The sequence below is a fragment of the Seriola aureovittata genome, chromosome 5, assembly GCF_021018895.1.
Source record: "Seriola aureovittata isolate HTS-2021-v1 ecotype China chromosome 5, ASM2101889v1, whole genome shotgun sequence".
Taxonomy (NCBI): Eukaryota; Metazoa; Chordata; class Actinopteri; order Carangiformes; family Carangidae; genus Seriola; species Seriola aureovittata.
The window spans coordinates 7,491,341-7,511,280 of NC_079368.1; the positions used below are offsets into that span (position 1 = coordinate 7,491,341).

At 42.2% G+C, this 19,940-nt stretch overlaps 2 protein-coding genes across 2 annotated transcripts; one reads left to right on the forward strand and one right to left on the reverse strand.

Moving 5' to 3' along the window:
• The first annotated feature begins 452 nt into the window (after positions 1 to 452).
• Positions 453 to 8,589, forward strand: hps4 (HPS4 biogenesis of lysosomal organelles complex 3 subunit 2). The gene is made up of 15 exons (XM_056376143.1): positions 453 to 484; positions 624 to 794; positions 1,120 to 1,210; positions 1,341 to 1,484; positions 1,602 to 1,709; positions 1,995 to 2,111; positions 2,629 to 2,723; positions 2,821 to 2,893; positions 3,256 to 3,380; positions 3,492 to 4,164; positions 4,441 to 4,567; positions 4,865 to 4,976; positions 5,298 to 6,815; positions 7,784 to 7,928; positions 8,028 to 8,589. The coding sequence occupies exons 2-13, from the start codon at positions 775 to 777 to the stop codon at positions 5,467 to 5,469; spliced, it is 1,857 nt and encodes a 618-aa protein (XP_056232118.1). The 5' UTR covers positions 453 to 484; positions 624 to 774; the 3' UTR covers positions 5,470 to 6,815; positions 7,784 to 7,928; positions 8,028 to 8,589.
• Positions 8,590 to 8,981: 392 nt separating this feature from the next.
• mlec (malectin) lies at positions 8,982 to 18,392 on the reverse strand. Its single transcript, XM_056376144.1, has 6 exons — positions 18,188 to 18,392; positions 17,532 to 17,752; positions 16,845 to 17,023; positions 16,435 to 16,611; positions 13,410 to 13,467; positions 8,982 to 13,195 (listed from the first exon to the last, which is right to left on the reverse strand). The coding sequence occupies exons 2-6, from the start codon at positions 17,731 to 17,733 to the stop codon at positions 12,951 to 12,953; spliced, it is 861 nt and encodes a 286-aa protein (XP_056232119.1). The 5' UTR covers positions 17,734 to 17,752; positions 18,188 to 18,392; the 3' UTR covers positions 8,982 to 12,950.
• Positions 18,393 to 19,940: the final 1,548 nt, after the last annotated feature.

The window sequence follows — 19,940 nt, forward strand, 5'->3', positions numbered from 1 at the left end:
TAGGCTACCTATATATAATTCATACATTAATTTAAATGAGTATTTCTACTATATACTTCACTGTACTTCTAGTTCACTACATTTCAGAGGCAAATGTTGCAGTAAATACCCACATTTGTCCGACAGCAACACTTTTAAAGATCAAGACTTTATTTTCTCTGAGCAAAATCAAACATAAAACATGATCTGGATTGAACTAGTGAGTGAAATAGTTAATATCACTTCAATCAGTTATGAAATGCTGCTTTCACATTAATACATCCGTAAGAATCTAATGTAACACGCTGATGCTTTGGTAAAATTGTGACATTTACTTGTAGTGGACTTTATCCATCGCTACTTTTACTAAAGTAACTTAAACCTTAAGTAGTTCTGGTTTCTACAGGCTTGTTGAGCGTTTTTGAAAAGCGTGCTAGTTTGTCCCAGTGAACTTGCCGTACTTTCACATGACTTCCACTAAGTGTGACTGACCCGCATTCCTCAGGTAGCACTAGCCCTGTCGCAATGATTCATTTCAGGGGCGAATAGAAAATAAACAGTGGCTGATAACAGCCGGGATTTAAAACGTAATACTTCTTGTTGCTGACTGAACCGCACAGCTGACAGTCCGCCGTGTGTTGCAGGTTGTGACACGTCTGACTCGGATCCGCGGCGGAAATCTCCTGTTCTACTTTTTGACGGAGTGCACCTACAGCCAGGTGGAGTAGGAATACATAGACAGAAGATAACTGATGACTGAGCAACTTTTCTCTTTTCCTGGGCTTTGTGTCGGTGATGGCAGAGCTGATAAGAAGGTGAGATCAGCTGATTCTGTCCCAGTCTAACAAGCTACTGCCTGCAGGATGGTCTGAGATGACACCAATTATTAACGTAAACCAGACATGAAGGTTTTCACATGATCCCTGACTTTCACATTATAATAAATGTGCTGGCTTCACGGTCGATCGTGGCTGCAGGTTTTTCTGCTACACCTGAGACATTGAGTGAACTGGAGCACCACAACAATCTCTGGCATTTTGCATTTTTTGTCCAGCATATAAATAATTATCCAGTTTATGTGTAGGGGAACTAAATGCACATCTCAGAATTTAGACATTTATTAGAGTATTTATTTTGCAGGTGTAGTAATTTCTTCCTCTACGATGGATCAAAGGTCACAGGAGAGGGCGACCCCACGAGAGAGGGAATCTGCTACTTCTATCCTGAAGAGGTTTGACTTTCACAAACTGTTCCAAGTCACACGTGTGGTTGTGTTGTGGGTGGATCTACGTGTGTATACATTTAAATCCACAGATTACAACTCAGTTACCTTAATGTTTTCATATGTTTTTTTCTTCCAGACACCCATAGACAAGCAGGAGCTGCTCTGTGGACAGCTCGCCGGCGTGGGCCGCTGTGTCTCTGAGCTGTCCTCCTCTCCCGTACGCATACTGAGGCTGCGCCGCAACAAGTATGCCATTCACATGAAAGATGACTTCTTCTGGGTGAGTGCTCTCACAGGTGGCCCAGCTGCAACTTCTCAAGATGACTTTGTTTTGTCCTGAATATGAGGTAATGTCTTTGATGGGTTTTTTGGGGGATATGTGTTTTTTTTCTCCCAGGCTCTGGGCTGCTCAGTGGAAGTTCCCACCGTCAGTGTCTGCGAGCTCCTGGATCAGCTAATAAAACTTTTCTGTTTCTACAACGGCTCTGTCCGACAGAGCTACCAGGTGCAGTCTCCACTTGTCTAAATACTTCTACAATAGTCTTTTATTTTGAAAGGCTGATTTGTTCTCCAAGAGTCTCTTTATTTAAAGGACTTCGAGACACAGAAAAAAAAGTCATGGACCAACATTTAAGAGCGATTTACAAAAGAATGAAAGTCAATATCACAAGGCAATGATTCAGTATCAAACCGATGTATATTATAAAAAAAAATACATGAACATTTTTGAAGTCAGAAATATCATGTCTATCTCTGCATGTTGTAATTTGAACTTTGTTTTGTTTTGTAGCTGAACAGTCGAGAGACTCTGGCTGCTCGATGGGCGCGGTATCTCTCACACCTGCAGTCAGGATCCTCAGAGCTTCATCACATCTTCAGCTGTTTGAGGACCATTGACTCGACCAATGTATGTACAAGATGTCAGAGTTCTGCATTTAGCCTGGAGTGTCTTTATCATGCTGCTGCTGCACATCGACTTTCTCTGACAGGAAATGACTGTGTCACAATGTCCTGAGGTATTGAGTAAGCCGTCAGTACGTCTTAACAATCACGCAGAGCCAAATTTATACATATTTATTGTACCGAGAGTACACAGTTGTGATGTGCACGAAGCCAATGCCAGTCAATCCTGGATACTTTTGGCCTGTTAGCCACATGAAAGGTTAAATTATAATGATTCAAATCTGCTACTTGTCAAGCTCGATTAGTCAAATCTTGTTTTTGGCATAATTTTTAAGCTTTTGCAAAACAGGTTTGTCACATGATGGATGACATAACAACTTAAATAATTATATTCCAACATTCACATAAGTGTCTTGGTGCAACAATTGAACTAATGAAGTTATTAATCTATATCCTGTTATCTATGTATTACCTCAGTTTATGCACTTTAAGCTGGTGATAAATTGAATTTTTGTTCTCAGGTTGACCCACTTCTGCTGCTCAAAGCTGCCCTCATTCTTCAGGCCTGTCAGCGCTGCCCTCTAGTGTTAGCAGGCTGTATTCTGTTCAGAGGAAGGTGGGCTGACATTTTGACATGATCCAACTCTCAGTGGGATAGTTTTTGTAAATACAGCACAGTCTAAAACCAGCCTTTATCTGCCTCTCCTCCTCAGAGTTGTAAGCACACAGATGTCTCCAGAGCTCACAATGAAAGTCATGGTTCATGAGAGTGAAACGTACACAAAGGTAGGACATGAAAATTAGTCCAAATGCCATTCAGAGTTACATCCCTATTTCTTTAGATGTGTTGCTAGGCAGATTTTATTAGCTTTGGACAGAGCCAGGCCAGCTGTTTGTCCCTGTATTCATTTTCACTTAAATCAAAAACAAAAACTGTTTGGGAAATTCAGTCACATGTTTCCATCAACCCACTTCATATTTAACGTACAGACATGAGAGTGGAATCATCCAACTCTCTGCACTGGAACTATTAACCAGACACCAAATAAAATAAAATCAAATAATAATTAATCATATTAAAATCAAAATGTTGAACTATACCTTTAACAAGAAAAATGAGAAGCCAGTTGTTTTTAATTTTTATTTAGGCCCAGAAGCCCAATGGACTGAGCTCCACCAGCTCCTCCAGCGCTGCTGTCTGCTCCACTACAGTGTTTCTGACCATGTCTGAACTCCAGTACCTGCAGTCTCCCCCCGTCGACAAAGACCTCAGGTAGCGTCCTACCCTCCTCACGTTCAGTTATTTGGTTCACAGGAAGTATTTGACTTACACCGGCTGCCTAAAACAGGACGTTTGAATAACATTTCTCCAACTGTTCTCCAGGTCCCAATCTACTCCACACAAGGACGGTCCCCTAAAGAAGACCCGCCTGTCAAGAACTTTATCTGACATGGCCTCCACTGAGTCCGATTCATCTGATCCGGGTCCCTCCCAGTCCCCCCAGAAGATGTCCTTCAGCCCTTGCTTTCCAGAATCAGATAACTCTCTGTTTAGCCCAGCTCCTTCACAGAGCGCTGCTGATCCACTCCACCCCCCACCACAGTCCCCCGAGCCTCCTTTCTCAAATGGGAAACACTCCCACGAAGCTGAGGAGGAAGCGCTGGAGGAATTGTATTATCAGAGTTTTCACAGCAACGGAGATGGAGACAGCCAGATACATAACAAAGGAGACGACTCTGCGTTTGAAGGAAACTCCCATTTCAATGGAGGTGGAAGAGAGGGAGACACAGCTTGTGGGACGGTGTTTGACTTCCGAGGGGGCGAGTCAGGCAATGAGGAGTCACATGACGATAAGGAGGTGGTGGGAGATAGCGGGAGAGCACAAGGTCAGACGGCGGAGGTGGGAGATCGTCCTCCTTGCTTTGGTGCTTTCGACAACCCAGAGGAGAGTCCGCTGCTCCCCATGACGCTTTACCTGCACCGGGTGAAAGGCTTGGTGCTGGCCCTGCTGGTGGAGCCTCACTTCCTGAGTGACACGGCTTCAATGGAGGAAGTGGTGAGAAACAAAAGCAGCCCTGCTAATAACCAGGATTTCTCTCATCTCTGTCACATTTTCATACAGAAGCTCTTGTGAGCACAAAACTTTACCACAGTTCCTTTGATGAGTGCAACAAAAAGAGTTCTTCATGACACAGCTGATGTAATACATTACAATGTCCGCCTCTGTAATCCACCAGCTGTGACTCAGTAGAATTTGAATTTAAGTGCATGAGCGCGCTAATTTGCCTTTGAAATGCTAATATTTGATTCTGCCTTTATGGTTCGTATCCAGTATCACAGCAGCCTGGCGTCACTCAATGGACTGGAGGCCCATCTGAGGACCATCTCTCCAGGGGCCCCTGGCGCTCCAGGACCCTACATCTTTGCCCATTTTGACTGCATCCAGAGCACGCTGACAAGTAAGACCCCCCATAATAAGCTCACATACATCCCTTTATTCTATATCCTCTTTGACTCTTTCTATACTTATCTTTCCTCTGCATCTGGTCATTTCTGTCTTTTCCCAGTTTTCACTTTTCTGCTAGAGTGAGTAAAAGCTCTGGCATGTCCACCTGGGGACTGGGGTGGGGTTTGTAACTTTATATTTGTCTTTGCATGAGCTAGCGGCTAATTAGTGAGACTGTGATCAGCATTCCTTTGTGCAGCAGACATGCCTGTCCAGGTTAATGTGCCGCTGTTATTGTGTGTCTCTGCAGCCAACCTGTCTGGTCGACCAGGGGGAGCCCCGGAGCATCCTTTTGTCAGAGCCACATCACTTCTTCACTTGCATTTCTGTAACACTGAAACTCTGCAGGAGGCTATTATCAGGTCAGTATGGCAGTGACGTGGTGGTGGTAGTGGTGATGGTGGTTGAGGTGGGGGGTGGAGGGGGTACTCGTGCCTTTCATGGCTCCTCAAGTAGAAGTCGGGGGTTGGGGGCTGTGTCGGTTCTTCGTGTGTATCATCACATCCCACCAGTCCCTGAATGTTCTCCCTTTACTTGCACAGATCGCACTGCAACAACTGAACACTGAACAGAAAACCTTTCCATCGTTGCTCTGCGTCTCTTTATCGGCTCTTTCTTCTGTCGCACGCCATCATGCTTGAAACATGCTTCAAATGTAAATGCATGTGACCTTTTCACCGCAGGAGTGCCGGTGCTGCTGTGTATGGAACCCGCAGCGTGGCCCAGGAGACTTACTTCCAGCAGCACGGGGGTTCACTGAGGAACTCGGGCATCCCTAACCACCAGGACAGCGCGTTCTCGCTGCCCAGCAAGGCCCGACACAGACTGCTGAAGCACGGGGTTAACCTGCTCTGACGTGACGGAGCAGGTTTGCAAATTATTTAATGAAGTTGAACTTGTCCTGTGAATAACTATTGTTTAACTTGCATTTAATTATTCTTTTCCTTGCTGCACATACTGCAAAGTTTGTTACATACATTTCTAAAATAATCTGAAACAGCTTTTATATAAGTTTCTATTTATATCAAATCAACTCTTTGGAAACAAGAAAGTGTTATTTAAATATGCACCTATTAGATCTGCTGTGTTTGAATTGGAAGAGTCTTTTTTTTTTTTTTTTTTTGAAGAGATTCACTGTGCTGTGTTATTAGTGGACATTAAATGAAAACATGATCCATGAGTCTTATTTGAGCTACTTTTGTAAATGCTTGTTTAAAACCACAGGGGCTACACGGCCTTATGAGGGCCATCGGCGGCCCGCATGTGACCCTGCAATCTAGCCCCTGTTGTTTTCACCTCAGGCTTAACGCCTTGTTTCAAAATGACTGAGGGATGACGTGCGCTGAGGGCCGTTTGAAAAGCCAAACACATGCTCATAAAATGTTATTATTCATGTTTTTGTCCGAAGGTTTCTGTTCCGCATGTGTTGTAAATGAGATGGTTCCTGATGATCCAAATATGGAGTAATTAGAGTCATTAGCTCAGGAGTTGAATTTGAATGGACGGGGTCGGCGCTCTTCGGGGCGCCTCATTATGCAGGCGCATTAAAAGAAAGCAGCGGGGGGCAAATGGGTGGTTAAAGGTACGAACAAAAAAGAGGGGCAGGGACTGTGAGGAGGGCAAGGATTGAAATTCTAAGTGGTGAGATGTCCCCATTGTCAGTGGAGTATATAGCAGGCAGAGCAAACTCCGGATGCAGAGCTGGCGACACGCAGAAGCTGCCTGTTATTCATCAGTGAAGATCCAAAGGTCAGGATTTAGAAATCTCACAGAAATGGCCTCCTCGCGCTGCATTTGGATTTCTCTGTTTCTTCTCTCGGCGTTGACAAGTGACACTGGAGTATTTGGTCGCGCAGTGGACACGCTGGGATTTGTGCCACAGTCGCCGAAAGCTGGAGATGAATCCTCTGGAGCAACTTTACGCACGGACGCGTCGAGGCGGTGGAGGCGGGGGGTCGAGGAGAAGCACCGGGAGCGGTGCGCGGAGCTGGCGGCGCCTTGGCTGGAAAACACACAACAAGCTCCAGGGGATAACGCAACAGTGCTGCAACTCCGTGTGCGGCCCTTTTCCCCGGGGGCCTCCCTGGGCCTGGTGTTCCCAGGAAAACCTCTGTTCAGCTTCGTGCGCCGGGTTTACCACTGCTGTCAGGAGGGACTGAGCTGCAGAAGCGTCAAAGGGATTCAAGGTCGCCTGAGAGGAGGTAAGACTAAACAGATCCATGCCTTCTCCTGATGAGGTTTTTTTTTTTTTTTTTAACACTGTAGATCTTAAATGTGTTGGTCGTGTTCAGTCTGGAGTGATTCACATAGAGACGCTCACGAGGCCCTGATGGGCTGAAGTTTATTTCCGTTAGGTTGATTCCACTAAATATGGCTTAAAGCAATATATATATATACATACACACACACACACACACACACACATATATATTGTAATAGCTACTGCAACCACATGTAGGCTGAAGGGTTTGAGAGGGAAAACTTCTGCCCAGTGGTGAACACTGCACCATAACACACCACTGCCATGTCTTAGATTCAGGTTAAACTGACTTCTTGACCTTGCACCTATCTACAGCATCCAGATCTGTAGAAGAAGTCAGAGAAAGCACATTTGCCCACATTACTTTTTAGTCCAAGGATCAAAACTGCCCTGTAACTTCAGGAGCTGTGAGGATGATCCAGTTGCCTTGAGGATTAGTAAAGAGAAGAGATTTATCTTCAATAGCAAAAATGACTTTAGACTGACTGTATACACACTTGAGATGCCATTTACACTCAGAAAAGCCCATCCAGCACTTAGGGTTGAAGGAGTGACACTGTGCAGGAATGTCAGAAGCTGGAGAAGTGAAAGCAGTTGGGGTGGGGGGTGTCTTAATAGCTTAATACAGCTATAGAGGATTGTGTTATCTGCATACAATGAGCCTGAGCTGGTTGAGATGTCCTGCTGACAGATTAACAAGGTATTAGGAGTGAGAACATCGCCTCTGTGGTGGAGATTTCTTTCCTGATCCCTGGGATTTGTGTGAATGGAGGTTAACATGAGTGTGTGTGCTGCTCTGTGACATGAAATGCTGTGTGTTAAACCAGACTGTGACTCTGACAGACTCCTGACTGCCTCCTTCTTCTTCTTCTTCTTCTTCTTCTTCTTCTCCTCCTCCTCCTCCTGCAGAAACAGATGTGGAGTTTCTCCTCACCAGGGAGATTTTGTCGTTGACAGTTACGAGAGCCGAGCTTCACCTTCAAATCTCCAACCCACAGCACCTGGATCTCCATCCCGTGCTTCCGTCCATGGCAAAGCGCAGCCTCCCTACAAGGTAAAAACTCCTATCTCCAAGTGATCTTTTACTAGCTCAGTTTCTCACAAAATCCCTTCATTGCAGCCGTTAGTCTAAAGGCCTCTGTTGTCTCTCTAGGTACAGTGTGTGGTCCCGGGGCGACATGGTGGAGCTGCGGGTGGATCTGCTGTTCCTTTTCCAGAGTCTGCAGGAGGCAGCAGGTGGCGCTGGAGGGGGTCCCAGCTTGGTGAACATGCGGCGGATGGTGTTCTCTTCCAGGGGGGATCCGCCAGCGCCTCACGCTCTGCAGGACACTGACGGTGATGTGTGGGTGGATGGGGTGGCCGGCGCGCTGCCTGCTCTGGAGCTGGGCTTGGTCCTGGGCTGCGGTCAGGCCGGAGCAGGTGTGTCCTGCGGAGGCGGCGGCGTTCACCTCACACACACACCTTTCATGGCGCTCTACTACAGATAGATGAAGTCAAACTGAGACTGTGACTCTGCATGGAAACATTTTATCTGCTGAATTACTCTTTTCTAACAAAGGAAATGATGCACTTCAATGTCAAATCTATTAATTTATAAATGTTATGTTTTGTAAAATATATATATAAATTTGTAAATAGTGAATATGATATACTGTAAGTTTATGGAGTCATTCTTTGGTTATTAAAACTAAATCTAACAGCGGCTCTTGACAGAAGTGTGTGGCCCCCTGAGTCAGTGGATGTGCTTTGTTCAGCTGTGTTTGTCTTTTAAATATTCTCCTCCCAGCACCTTTTTAGATACGTGCTTCTATTTAAAGAACTTTTCACAGTTGGTAGGAAAAGGTGGGGGAAAAAACAACACCTGGATAAACAAAGGGCCTGTACATGTTGCTGTGACCCTGCTACCCTTTTTTTTTTTTTTTTTTTTTTTAGCAAATATCAGAGTTTCAAGGTATTTAAAGATTCATCTAAGATGCATAATTCCATACAGACACAGCACTTGTCATTAGACCAATCAAATTTAACGCAAGACAACTATTAAATACCAAATTACCTCACAAAGCTGCAACACAGGGATGCTGGGGGTGGAAAAACAGCAGCGACACAGTCTGATAAAATAGCACATTTATTAAAAAGAGACAGCATTTATCAGCATTTCCCATTCTGCAGATGTACGCCACATCTGAGTAAAACCAGAGCTCTCAAAAACAGTTCTCTCCACCTGCTGCCTACAGCTCTCAGAAGAGCTTTTTCTTTACCCAACACACGTATATCTGTACAGTAGGACTCGTATTTTAAGCACACACTCACTGTCTCACACACTCGCGCTGTGTGATCGGTGGCAGGCCTCGCTTGTTTGTGTACGTGGTCTGCTGCCTGGACGACGGCCGAAGCTGACTGATGTTTTCGCTGTTCAAATTTGTCTCAGTTTAAATTCATCTCACATGATCAGCTGCTTTGAAAATGAGACACAAGGAAGAAGAAAAAAAAAAAAAAGCATTGAGCGTGAGATGGTAATCTCGAAAACAAATTTACATTAATTACAGAGCAATCAAAACGACTCTTTTTTTTTTAGGATGAAAACTTCAAGACTGGTGTCATGGCAGGCGGATAATTAGTGGTGACAAATCTGATGACATGACATGACATGTTCGCTTCCCCTGGTTTGTTCACTGCTTCACCAGGTGAGAGAAAGAAAAAAAGACAAGAACCTTGAGTGTCATGTTGGGACACTGTGCTAAAGAATTTGGGTGGAATGACAGCAATTCTTTGGTTCTCATGAAAAAACAAACAAAAAAAGAGCAGATCTTCATTCCACTCTAGTTCATTCAACTGTGAGATGTATTGACAACAACAGGTCCGTAAAAGGCTGGTGAGGAGCGAAATACACAAGGTAAGACTGTCTGCAACAAGTGCTGGACATTTACATTTCACACAGATCTCTCAAACCTTTCCATTTTTGTTTTTGACTGGCTTTGCTCCTAGAAAAGTTGAGGTTAGCGACAGATTCAAGATTTATTAATTTTACTGACCCTTACTACGAACAAGATCTGTTTGTGTGGAATGAAAATCTAGCCCTGAAGTGTCTTTAACAGAGAAGGAAAAAAAAAAGGGGGCTAATTTGATATAAGCCAACAAAAGAGCAACATCAAGGCGAATGATGGTAAAGCACGTTGTATTCAATAATTCAAGGCAACAAAGACGAACATACACATACACACGCACACACACACAAAATGACGATTTTTAAAATACATGAGGCAGTGCAAAATGTCACACCAATAAAATATCACGTTTTAAAAACTCAAAAACAAAACAGATCCTGAGGAAAAAATTCAAACATACAAATCCAAGCGTATTATAAAATATCTCCAGATCAGCCCCACTCTGATTTAAATTATATATATGATAGAATGGAAGATCCCACATTTTCAGACACAATCTCATTTATTTGACTTTCTGACAGTCCGTTTATCTGGCTGCCTGTTAAATTTTTTTCATTTTTTTTTTATACTCTGTACCATCAACCGTTTCCTCCCCAGAAGAAAGGCCACAAAGTCTTCCTCATGAGAAAAAAAAAACAAAACAAACCCTAACACCTCACCTGCTACAACACAAAAGTGATGAGATCAAAACTGGTGTCACACAATAAAAAGTGTGATCTTGTACCTTATATACACACGCAACTGTGTAGACTTGCAGACGAACAGAACACGGTGACTTTGGTGCTGAATTAAATGAACTTTTTGCATCTTTTCAGAGGGAAAAAAAAGGTGCGTATATGTCTTAAATATGAATTGAGTTTACAGCTTCAAAAAAAAAACCAAAAAACCAAAACAACAACAGAAACCCCAAAAAACCGCCAACAACTGACTGAATATTTTCTGGCACTAACTTCCTACCCACCATCAATCAAAATGGGAAGGAGAATCGAGGAGTGAGGGAGGATCCGCAACACCTGAATTATTAACCGTTTTTCAAGTACTGCATATGGCAACAGCAATACTGGCTGGGGGAGGGGTCGGGGGACATTTAAGACGCATTAGTGAAACAGGCAAAGTTACAAAATTGTCCTTGGAGTAGAGCTAAGCACTTGAGGGAGGTAACTAGATACATAAATAGCAGGGTTCACAACACAACTCCAATAAAAATGAGGAACAAAGCTGCTTTTCAGTTTAAATGCAAAGCAAAAAAAAACAAAACAAAAAAAAAAGGATATCACTGTCCAACAGCTGAGGCTAAAACACAGTCAAAGTGGACTCTGATAATATGGCCATGTAGAAAATAAAACAAAAGGCTCAAAGATTTCGTTTTATCCCCAGTTTGTTCAATCAATTCAAGGACCGGAACATGTAGCTTAATTGCACTGAAAGTTCACACTGAATTAACAAAATGGTACAGTCCACATTAAAACGTTTTAAGACAACAGATCTGAAAAGGCTGAGTGAAGAAGTAGAAGGTGGAAAACTTGAACAGATGTTGATCTAGAACATCTGGTAAACATTTGATTTTCTGCTTCCACTGATGTTTGTGCTTTGTCATCTCTTACTGCAGGTGGATGAACTTGTGGTACACACACAGCGACTTTGTACGACACAAGTGCATGGACTGGCACAGATTCTTGTGATTTATTATATTAACACTGAGCTGCAGCGGCTGGTTCTCTCAGTTACATGGACTGAAGATCACGGCCCATCAGAGTCAACACAGCATTCTGTTTTAAATCAAACATAAAGATTTATGACAAAACAAAACAAGAAAAAAAATTACAACTCTCCCCACTGGTCTAGCCACTGATGTAAAAAAGTGGAAAAACTCTGTTCCACTAAATCAGCTGTTATCAATTTCATGTGGTAAGTGTGCTGTCCAGTTTAACCGTTAGCCACAGAGACATCACAGACTTGAATTTGCGAACTATTTGTCAAATTAACAGGCCACCAAGTTTTCCTTCTCTAACAAAAGAAAAAAAGAAAGAAAGAAAAGACATTCTTTGGTGAAACAAAAAGGCAGGCATGCATAATGAATGAATGGAAAAAGGCAAAGATCACCTCAAATACAGCAATGTAACTTTAGCATTTCACAGCATAAACTTTGCCTCTCACTAAATGCAAGTATGGCGTCTCTTACTGAAAGAAACTGTCAAAGGCTCAACATTCACACCTTGTAAAGTCTGAAGTTTAAAACAGATCTATCATTGGAAAAAATGAGAATCCAACAAGGACTTTCAATTTGTGATCACTGCTGCGGAGACTTTTTATGGCCCTTAACAAATTTGTGTAACCAAACCTAATTTTATGTAAAAGGCAAGACTAGTTAGACGGCACACAAAGAATAATCCCTCCAGCTACAGAGCTGGTTCAACACCAATTTCTCTTTTTTCAACATCTCATGACAAACAGATGATGGCACGTCAACGCAGGACTAACTAGATCTCAGTGGACAGACACAAAAAAAATGGGAGCCTCTTAAATGGCAACTGTTATTTCCACTAACCGTCTTGACTCATGGATTCTATTCTATTTAACCAATTTCTAAGCAGCACCATTTCCAATTTGAAGGTAACATGTCTGACCAGATGCTGAGCAGGAGTGTTAAACACCCAGTACAAAACAATGCTTTTAGTTTATAAAACGGGCCCAGACCAATCACTCCTGAGCATCCCTTAGCTGCTGAAATGTGGTTTCAAACCGTGAAGACTGGCATCTGTAAATCCTGCCCAGTCTCTGAGTGGAAATGACTAACATTGTTCAAAAGGGTCAGCAGAGGTGGATGCGAAACACATTCACAAAGAAGCGCACAGCATACACTTCCTACATCTCCTTTTCTCTCCTCAGCGGTACAATTCACCAGCAGCGTCTGTTTCCTCTTGCAGTGGCTCTCCGAAAAGTTATTGTCTCTTTTTGTTCCTTCCGTCGTCGTGGTTTTCTCAAAGCCTTCAGCTCTCTCCTGTGTGTATGTTTTTACCTGTGCTGCTGTTGTCACCTTGACCCCCTCCCCCCCTTCTCTCCCTCTCTCTCTCTTCATAGTCTCACGTCCGTCTTGTCCTCCTGACGTCTCCTCGACCGCTAGTTTTAGCTCACAGCCGACAGAGGCAGAACAGTGTAGGGATGAACACCCCAAACGCCACCAGGATGGGAAACATTAGGCTGCTGTTGTCGGCCGCGTATGGGTTTGGTGTTCGGGGGCCTGACTGGACCCTGTACTTAGAACCTGATGGGACCTTTTTCTTCCCACCTTCCTCGCCTCCTTCACTATCTTCCTCTTCTTCCTCCTCTTCCTCATGCTTCTCCAAGCCAGGATGAGGCTGAAGTTTTGGTACATCTGTCAAATAAAAGAGGATGGGGGAAGTTAGTCCACGTCTCAGAGGTCTGGATGTGTCTGTAAGCACGGGCATGTAACACTACTACTACTAAATCTACAACTGTTATATGAAAGTGCTTCCATGTTGTTGAGCCAGACGTCAGAAACTACTGAATATAATGGTATTTATGCCAAGTGCCAATGGTTACAGTACGTTTGCAGTCTCAGGACTCACCGTCTAATGTCCCCTTCATTACATAGAGAGCGCAGACCTTGGGGTTGTCATAATAACCCTGAAAAACAAAACAGATCAGCACCACACAAAACAAACGCCAAAGGAAAGCAAATAATATTAGGTATTTATGAATGAAAAACTGCAGTTTTAATAGCACAGTGGAGAGGTGATGACTGAGCATGTTGGTCCCTTTACACCCTCAAATATGACTCTCCAAATGAACTCAGATCTCACATATATATTATGGCTGCACCATATACAAAATAAATAAATGAATAAAACTCATATTGCGATTAAAAAAATAAAAATGATGGTGTGATTTTTGTTGCAAACATGTTTCTTTGTAATATGGAGAACACACACACACACACACACACACACACACACACACACACACACATACACACACAATACTATATTGTATTACTAATTTAACCAAATACCACAGGAATGTGGATAAGACGTAATTATAGCAGCAGCCATCTTGTTTCATTTGTGAAAGCTCCAGAGAAACTATAGTGAACTGAACCCCCTTCAGAGCTAAGGTGGACCATAAAGAGAACTGAGTCCTCTTTCAAACGAACGCAAAAAGAGGAGATTCCCTTTTCTGTTAGTCCAATGTAAGAGGGCTGACTTTGGTTCATTTAAAAAGGAGTATATGTGAAAACACCCTAAGTAAGGCTGAATAAAATGGTAAAATTAAGGTACAAAGAAACAAATAAAATACAGTTTCATTGGTCAATCATCTCTTTTGCTTTCAAGAAACATGGTTGGAGCACCCTTATCTTACTATGATGCTCATTAAAAATGTCTTTCTTCTTTGTGTTTAGTCTGTAGAAAGAGCAGACAGTATGTCCCACTTCTCCTTTTACAGAAAGAAAATACAGAGGGAACAAGTAATCTACAAAAAATAAAAAGAAAGAGGTCACTGCGGAAAAACTTTTTTTTGAAGTATGCCATCCTACAAATTTAGCCTATAGCCACATGTTCTACAAACCCCACTAGCAAAATCTTTCATTTGTTAGAACCCAGGGCTTAAAGGGAATACTAATCATGTCAGAAGAAAAAAAACCCCGTATGGCCTCCAGCTAGCTCATGAGTATTTGTGATTAGGTCCCAAACTGCAAACCAGAATCAAACGTAATCTCTGTTTTTGCTGTGCTGGAAGTAGTGGTGCAAATATGGGCAAAGTAAACAGGTATGTGTCAAGCCAATGACATATTCCTAATATAGTCATGGGCCTTAGTCAGGAGATTAAATTTAACCTACACTGATAGATAATCGATAAAGAGTCATGCCACTAGTAACAGAAGAACAGTATCATAGTATGAGATGGTGCTGTATTGATAACAAGGAGACCATAAAGGGAAATGTAATACATATCAGGTTGTGTGAAGTGACTAAAAAGAGGAGTATGGCTGTTGGATAAAGTGAAGGGGAGACACTTGAACCAAAGTACCAACACCTACTACCTCTGCATGTGGCTGGACATGGTAGATGTATTACCAGAGAATAAAATGTGACAAGGAAAGAAGGGAAACAATTACTAACCTCATCAGAGGCTCTTTTCATTAAGAATGATGGGTTTGTGGCCAAGCTACAGACTCCAAAGCCATCCAGCTATTTCTTTTTTTATACAGTACTAACAACAGATTTTTTGGATATCACAATGTCCTTTCATAAATCACAGTAACCCGCAATCACATTCATGAAAAGGGGAAACGAAGGCGAGCAACCACAAACTTGAACGGGTGAATAGTGGAGAATTTGACACATGATTTATAGAGAGAGGCAGTTTGGTGAGAGCTAGAGAGCAAAGTTAAAAGCTGCAGCACATGACAAGTAAACAAACACAATAGAGGCCAACCAAATTTGGATCTGCTGTCAGTCATTTGCATGGCCCACACACTCCAACTGGCTGTCAACAGCTCATTTCAGATGAGGAGTTCATTATGTAAATGTGCTGTCAATTTTATATGTCAGCCTCCTGTTGAATAAGCTCAAAGATTCACTTTTCCATAAAAGTCATGATGGCAATTTCTCTTGTTCGGACTAACACTTCCAAAGAGTTGAAATATTAAATGGGTGACCTGTTCTGCTTTCTATTATTAACTTGACTTTCTTGTGCTTAAAGAAATTTGTATATGACAAATACTTCCATAGATACATTCTTACTTACTAGAGAAGATGACTCTTTTCACTTCTGCTTAAATTTTTTTAAAAGCAACAATATTTTAGTCACTATTCTACTAATCTGTCTGTTGCACATAGTAGCCTATTGCCAGCTCAAAATAATAAAACACTACCGCAAAAAGAAAATAAAGGAAACAATTACACATGTAGAGCACCTCTTAACATACACACAATATATGGTTTACTTCATATGAGAGAAGAGAGAGAGAAAAAAAGAATGACAAAATTCACATTTTCTTACATGTCAAAATTAAAAAAAAAAAAATCTTTCTTCTTTCTCAGAATGTAAAACTATCTTTAATTGCCACCTCATTGTGTACCAGTTTCAATCTACCAATAAAATGATCATAGAATTGAGCAATTCCTTCAGCAAGGTGCCTTGTAAACAGGCAGAAGATATGTGTAAGTTATATAATATAAAATATTTGAAAAGCTGATTTTTTATTTAATATTTAAAAATGTTTACATCTATGTTTGCTGTAATAGTCAACCAGCTGAATAGAGTGAAACCATTGGAAGGAGATAAGTGTGTATGTGCGCGTGTGTAAGACACATGCATGTGCACAACACATAAAAATGGGCACCAACTCATGGTAAACATTGCTCCATAGCACTACTAATCAAATACTCCACAGAGCACCTTTGATTGCCTGAAATTGGTATTTGTAGTAGAATATATTATAGACTTCTACCTGATTAACCTGGTTAAACAGGATCAACTTGTTTCAAATGCCAATGAAATATCTAACAGCTAAATAAGCAGACTGACACTCCTTTTCACAAACAATGACATCCAGAAATGTCTAAAGTAACTCAAATAAAATCAGCTCACCTTTACAAACTCCACGGTGAGCTTGCCGTTGAAAGTGGACACCTCTCCTTGCACGCTCAGCTTGCCACGTCGAATAGAGAAAGGCACTATCTCATCATGAGCGGTGCTGTGACCCACTCGATCAAAGATATCCAGGTCCTTCACCACCACATGGCCGTTTAGACGGACATCAAACACCTAGAAAAGCATATTCCAAAATCAACAGTGGATAACAGCTAATTCACACACACACAGCCTAACATTCATGGTGACATCAATAGAGTATACTCAATCAACTCCTTGAGTGCTGTCTGAACACAAGTATGCACTGACATGTACATTAAAACAAAAAAAATTACATTCCTGTCGTATTGGATATGAAGGAAAAACAATGAGAGATGAGAATGACAATGAGATATTAACTGACAAACCTTTTGCTGTGACTGGGCGAAGTAAACTTCTGCATACTTCATAACTAGTATATAGTCTCCTTCCTCACGAATGGGGATATCATATCCAAAAGTGTCCTCATTGTAGCGCTCTGTCTGATACAGGATCTGGTCCTCTGGACTGGAGCGCAGTATTGGCAGACGCACCCCATAATCGGAGGCTACGAAGGAGAACAGCATCAGGTTCAGTGTGTGCACTTTGCTCACAATACCCCATTAAAAGCTGCATTTCTGGAAAACTGATCATGTTTTACGTCAAGCAAAGCACCACATTAGGCGAGCCTTGACCTTTTCCTGCACTCAGTGAAATACAGTGCCTCTCTGTTGCAAATGGCAAGTCACCACACTGTGTTCACTCAAACTTTCAATTACAATATCTCTGCCTCATAACTGACGCCAAGAATGACTCTACAGTCAATAAGATCATATCATCACCTGCTTCCTCTACATGTTGAGAGGGGCGGAGCTGTAGCCCTCTATGCTGACTCCTCATTAGTTTGTGGTTACTTGCGGAAGCCATACCATGCAGAGGTTTCTGCTGGAAATTTCTCAAGCTCTGGGGAGCACCATTTACCTTCACAATGTCACTCTCTGCAACACCTTACAGGTGTAGCCCAGCAAAGCACGAAGACTCATATTAGAATTTAACCGCTGATAAAATCAACTCACCTTTACCAATTTTCCCTTCCAAAGGGTCCTTTTTGAAGTGAATACCGTGCACGTCTACATGTGCTTCACCCCCGGCATTTACAGCCCAGATAACCCGTTCAGCGAGGCTGGGGCCCCCGCCGTCCGCCAAACACTGCTCTGCCAGCAGCGACAGCACCGCTGCGAACAGCCCGGCGACGAGCTGCGCCGTGACCCGCTGCATTGCCACACACAGCCTGGTCCTAGACACAGAGACAGACAGTGTTGGTATCCGCTTGCATGCAGCACAGACTCAGTTTCTGCATGGAAGTAACCCTTCCGTATCTAGCTAGCGTAAGGAGCTAGCAAGCTCGACTTGATGACATGCAACGTGATATCTTTAAGTTAGCCAGTATGCTAACGTTAACAGTTCCAATACCGGCAGTAGCATTAGCACAAAATCACAGAGACCCAGAAAATGACAGTGAAATAATAAACCGGTATTGTAGTTTAACGTTAACAGATTCATGACATATTGTTACCACATACGTAATAATTAGTAATATACTACAGAATAACGAGAAATTAGCAGCGAGTAACGTTTGTCAGTTAGGCTAGCAAGCTAACCAACCTACCTACCTAACCAGAAATACTTGGTCTGTGAGAGCCCGGCTAACGTTCATGCAAATATCTCTTACCTTCTCCTGTCACCAATATATTCAGCCTATCTTTTGCCAATGTGTAAGCTTCTCTCTGCTGATACAGTCTCGCCAGCTGCCTATACTCAAAACTGTAGGATAACTTGACTGTGCAGATATTCTCAGTTGCTTGTGGCCACAGCCTGCTACACTGACTTTCATTCAATGTGTGCATCCAAACTAACATTTGCTCTGCCAGTGTGCAGGAGCAGGAGGCGGAACAGCGCTACCTAACCTTAAATTTCACATGGCCAATGAGTGACACATACTCTGTCGAATCACGACTTCCTGTTAAGGTTTCCTGACCCATTCAACACCATTTCATGCCACAACCCAATCACATCTTACTTTGTAACTATGTACAAATAACGATCATCACGTCATTAACATCAAAAGTCACAGATTTTGAGGGTTGTAAACACTTTATGCTCATATTCTGACCTTGATTGGTGGAAACGTGCAGGAAGAAGCCCTGTGTCTTTTTAACACGTCAAGTGAAGAGATTATAATTTATGCCCGGAGTTTAGACTTTCAGGCAGAAATCTAGATTTGTGTCCACACCCCCTGCTTTAGACTGACAGACCTAACGTTAAGCGTCGATAACCAAAAATTTAACTTTACCAGTTACACGGTCGAGATACTTAAGGCTGAAGTAAAAAAAAAAAAAAAGAGAGCTTACATCCCAAGGCTCTGGAGTAGTTTCTGGGGAATGTGAGGTCTATTTCCCAGTCCATGTGTTTCCTTGCTCTGCAACTACCTGATCCCAGCCTTAACCAGTTATCTCTGCTGTTAACCTTTCAATAAAGACGCCAACATGTTAAAGGAGGGTATTCTCACAGTGTTATATATGCTTTTTTTTTTTTTATTCCAACTGCAGAAAAAGGTATTTGTAAAAACTTGGGTTGTGTCAATTCTACTGACACTGACAAGAAAAGGTGATGTCTTCAACATTATATTTCCTACATTGTTATTCAAGGGACTGAAGTGTAGTATATGTATCTTATATATGTATTATATGTAGCCTATCTTATTAATCTAATGTTCACGCCCCTCCTTCTTCCGGTCTGACATGGTCCTACTCTTGTCCAATCAGAAGAGTCCAACGCAGCGCGCACACGGCGCACTCAAGGGTTGAACTGAAAGGAATGAATGGAGATAGTTGCTATGGCAACAGTATTACCTCTAGGGTGACAGGTGTTCAATGATTGTTTTTTACCTGACACAGCGTCGGTAAACATACGGTAAAATGCCCTCTTTTCTTAAAATGAACACACAGCTTTTTATGTTAATTGTTTGCTGCAGCTGATGTTGTAAATTTATCAATATTTTCCATACAGTAACTGAAAACTTCAACAAATTCATAATGTTTAAAGATGTTTTTATAAGCAGATGTGCAAATATGTGTTGCTGTTAGCTTGTTGCTGCTGCTTGCAACATTGTTTCTTCAGAAGTGGCCCGGAGGCAGCATGTAGCCTACTAGTTTCGTCGTGGGTGTTTCTCTGCCTGCAACAATCTCCTGTGTTCTTGCTAGATGAAAAACTTAATCTTGCACCGAATATTTTAGCGTTTATATTATGTTATTGTGGTCATTTTAACCTGTTACGAGACACTTTTATTTGTACTTTCACTTTTCATAATGTACCCAAAATAAAAACGCTATTGTTCTTCAAGTGTTTTGGTTACAGTCATAACCTTGAAAAAGTAAGATTGAGTATTTAGATATTGAACCAAAGTTACAAAGGCACAAACATGG

What these genes read in the sequence shown, in the direction of transcription:
- hps4 (XM_056376143.1), top strand. Translation starts at nt 775, where the DNA reads ATGGCAGAGCTGATAAGAAG. An exon ending in GGACCATTGACTCGACCAAT is followed by an intron (nt 2,112 to 2,628) that starts GTATGTACAAGA and finishes TTTTGTTCTCAG; the next exon opens with GTTGACCCACTTCTGCTGCT. An exon ending in AGAGTGAAACGTACACAAAG is followed by an intron (nt 2,894 to 3,255) that starts GTAGGACATGAA and finishes ATTTTTATTTAG; the next exon opens with GCCCAGAAGCCCAATGGACT.
- mlec (XM_056376144.1), bottom strand. Translation starts at nt 17,733, where the DNA reads ATGCAGCGGGTCACGGCGCAGCTCGTCGCCGGGCTGTTCGCAGCGGTG. An exon ending in GGAAGGGAAAATTGGTAAAG is followed by an intron (nt 17,024 to 17,531) that starts GTGAGTTGATTT and finishes TCTCCTTCGTAG; the next exon opens with CCTCCGATTATGGGGTGCGT. An exon ending in TCACCGTGGAGTTTGTAAAG is followed by an intron (nt 13,468 to 16,434) that starts GTGAGCTGATTT and finishes TTTGTTTTTCAG; the next exon opens with GGTTATTATGACAACCCCAA.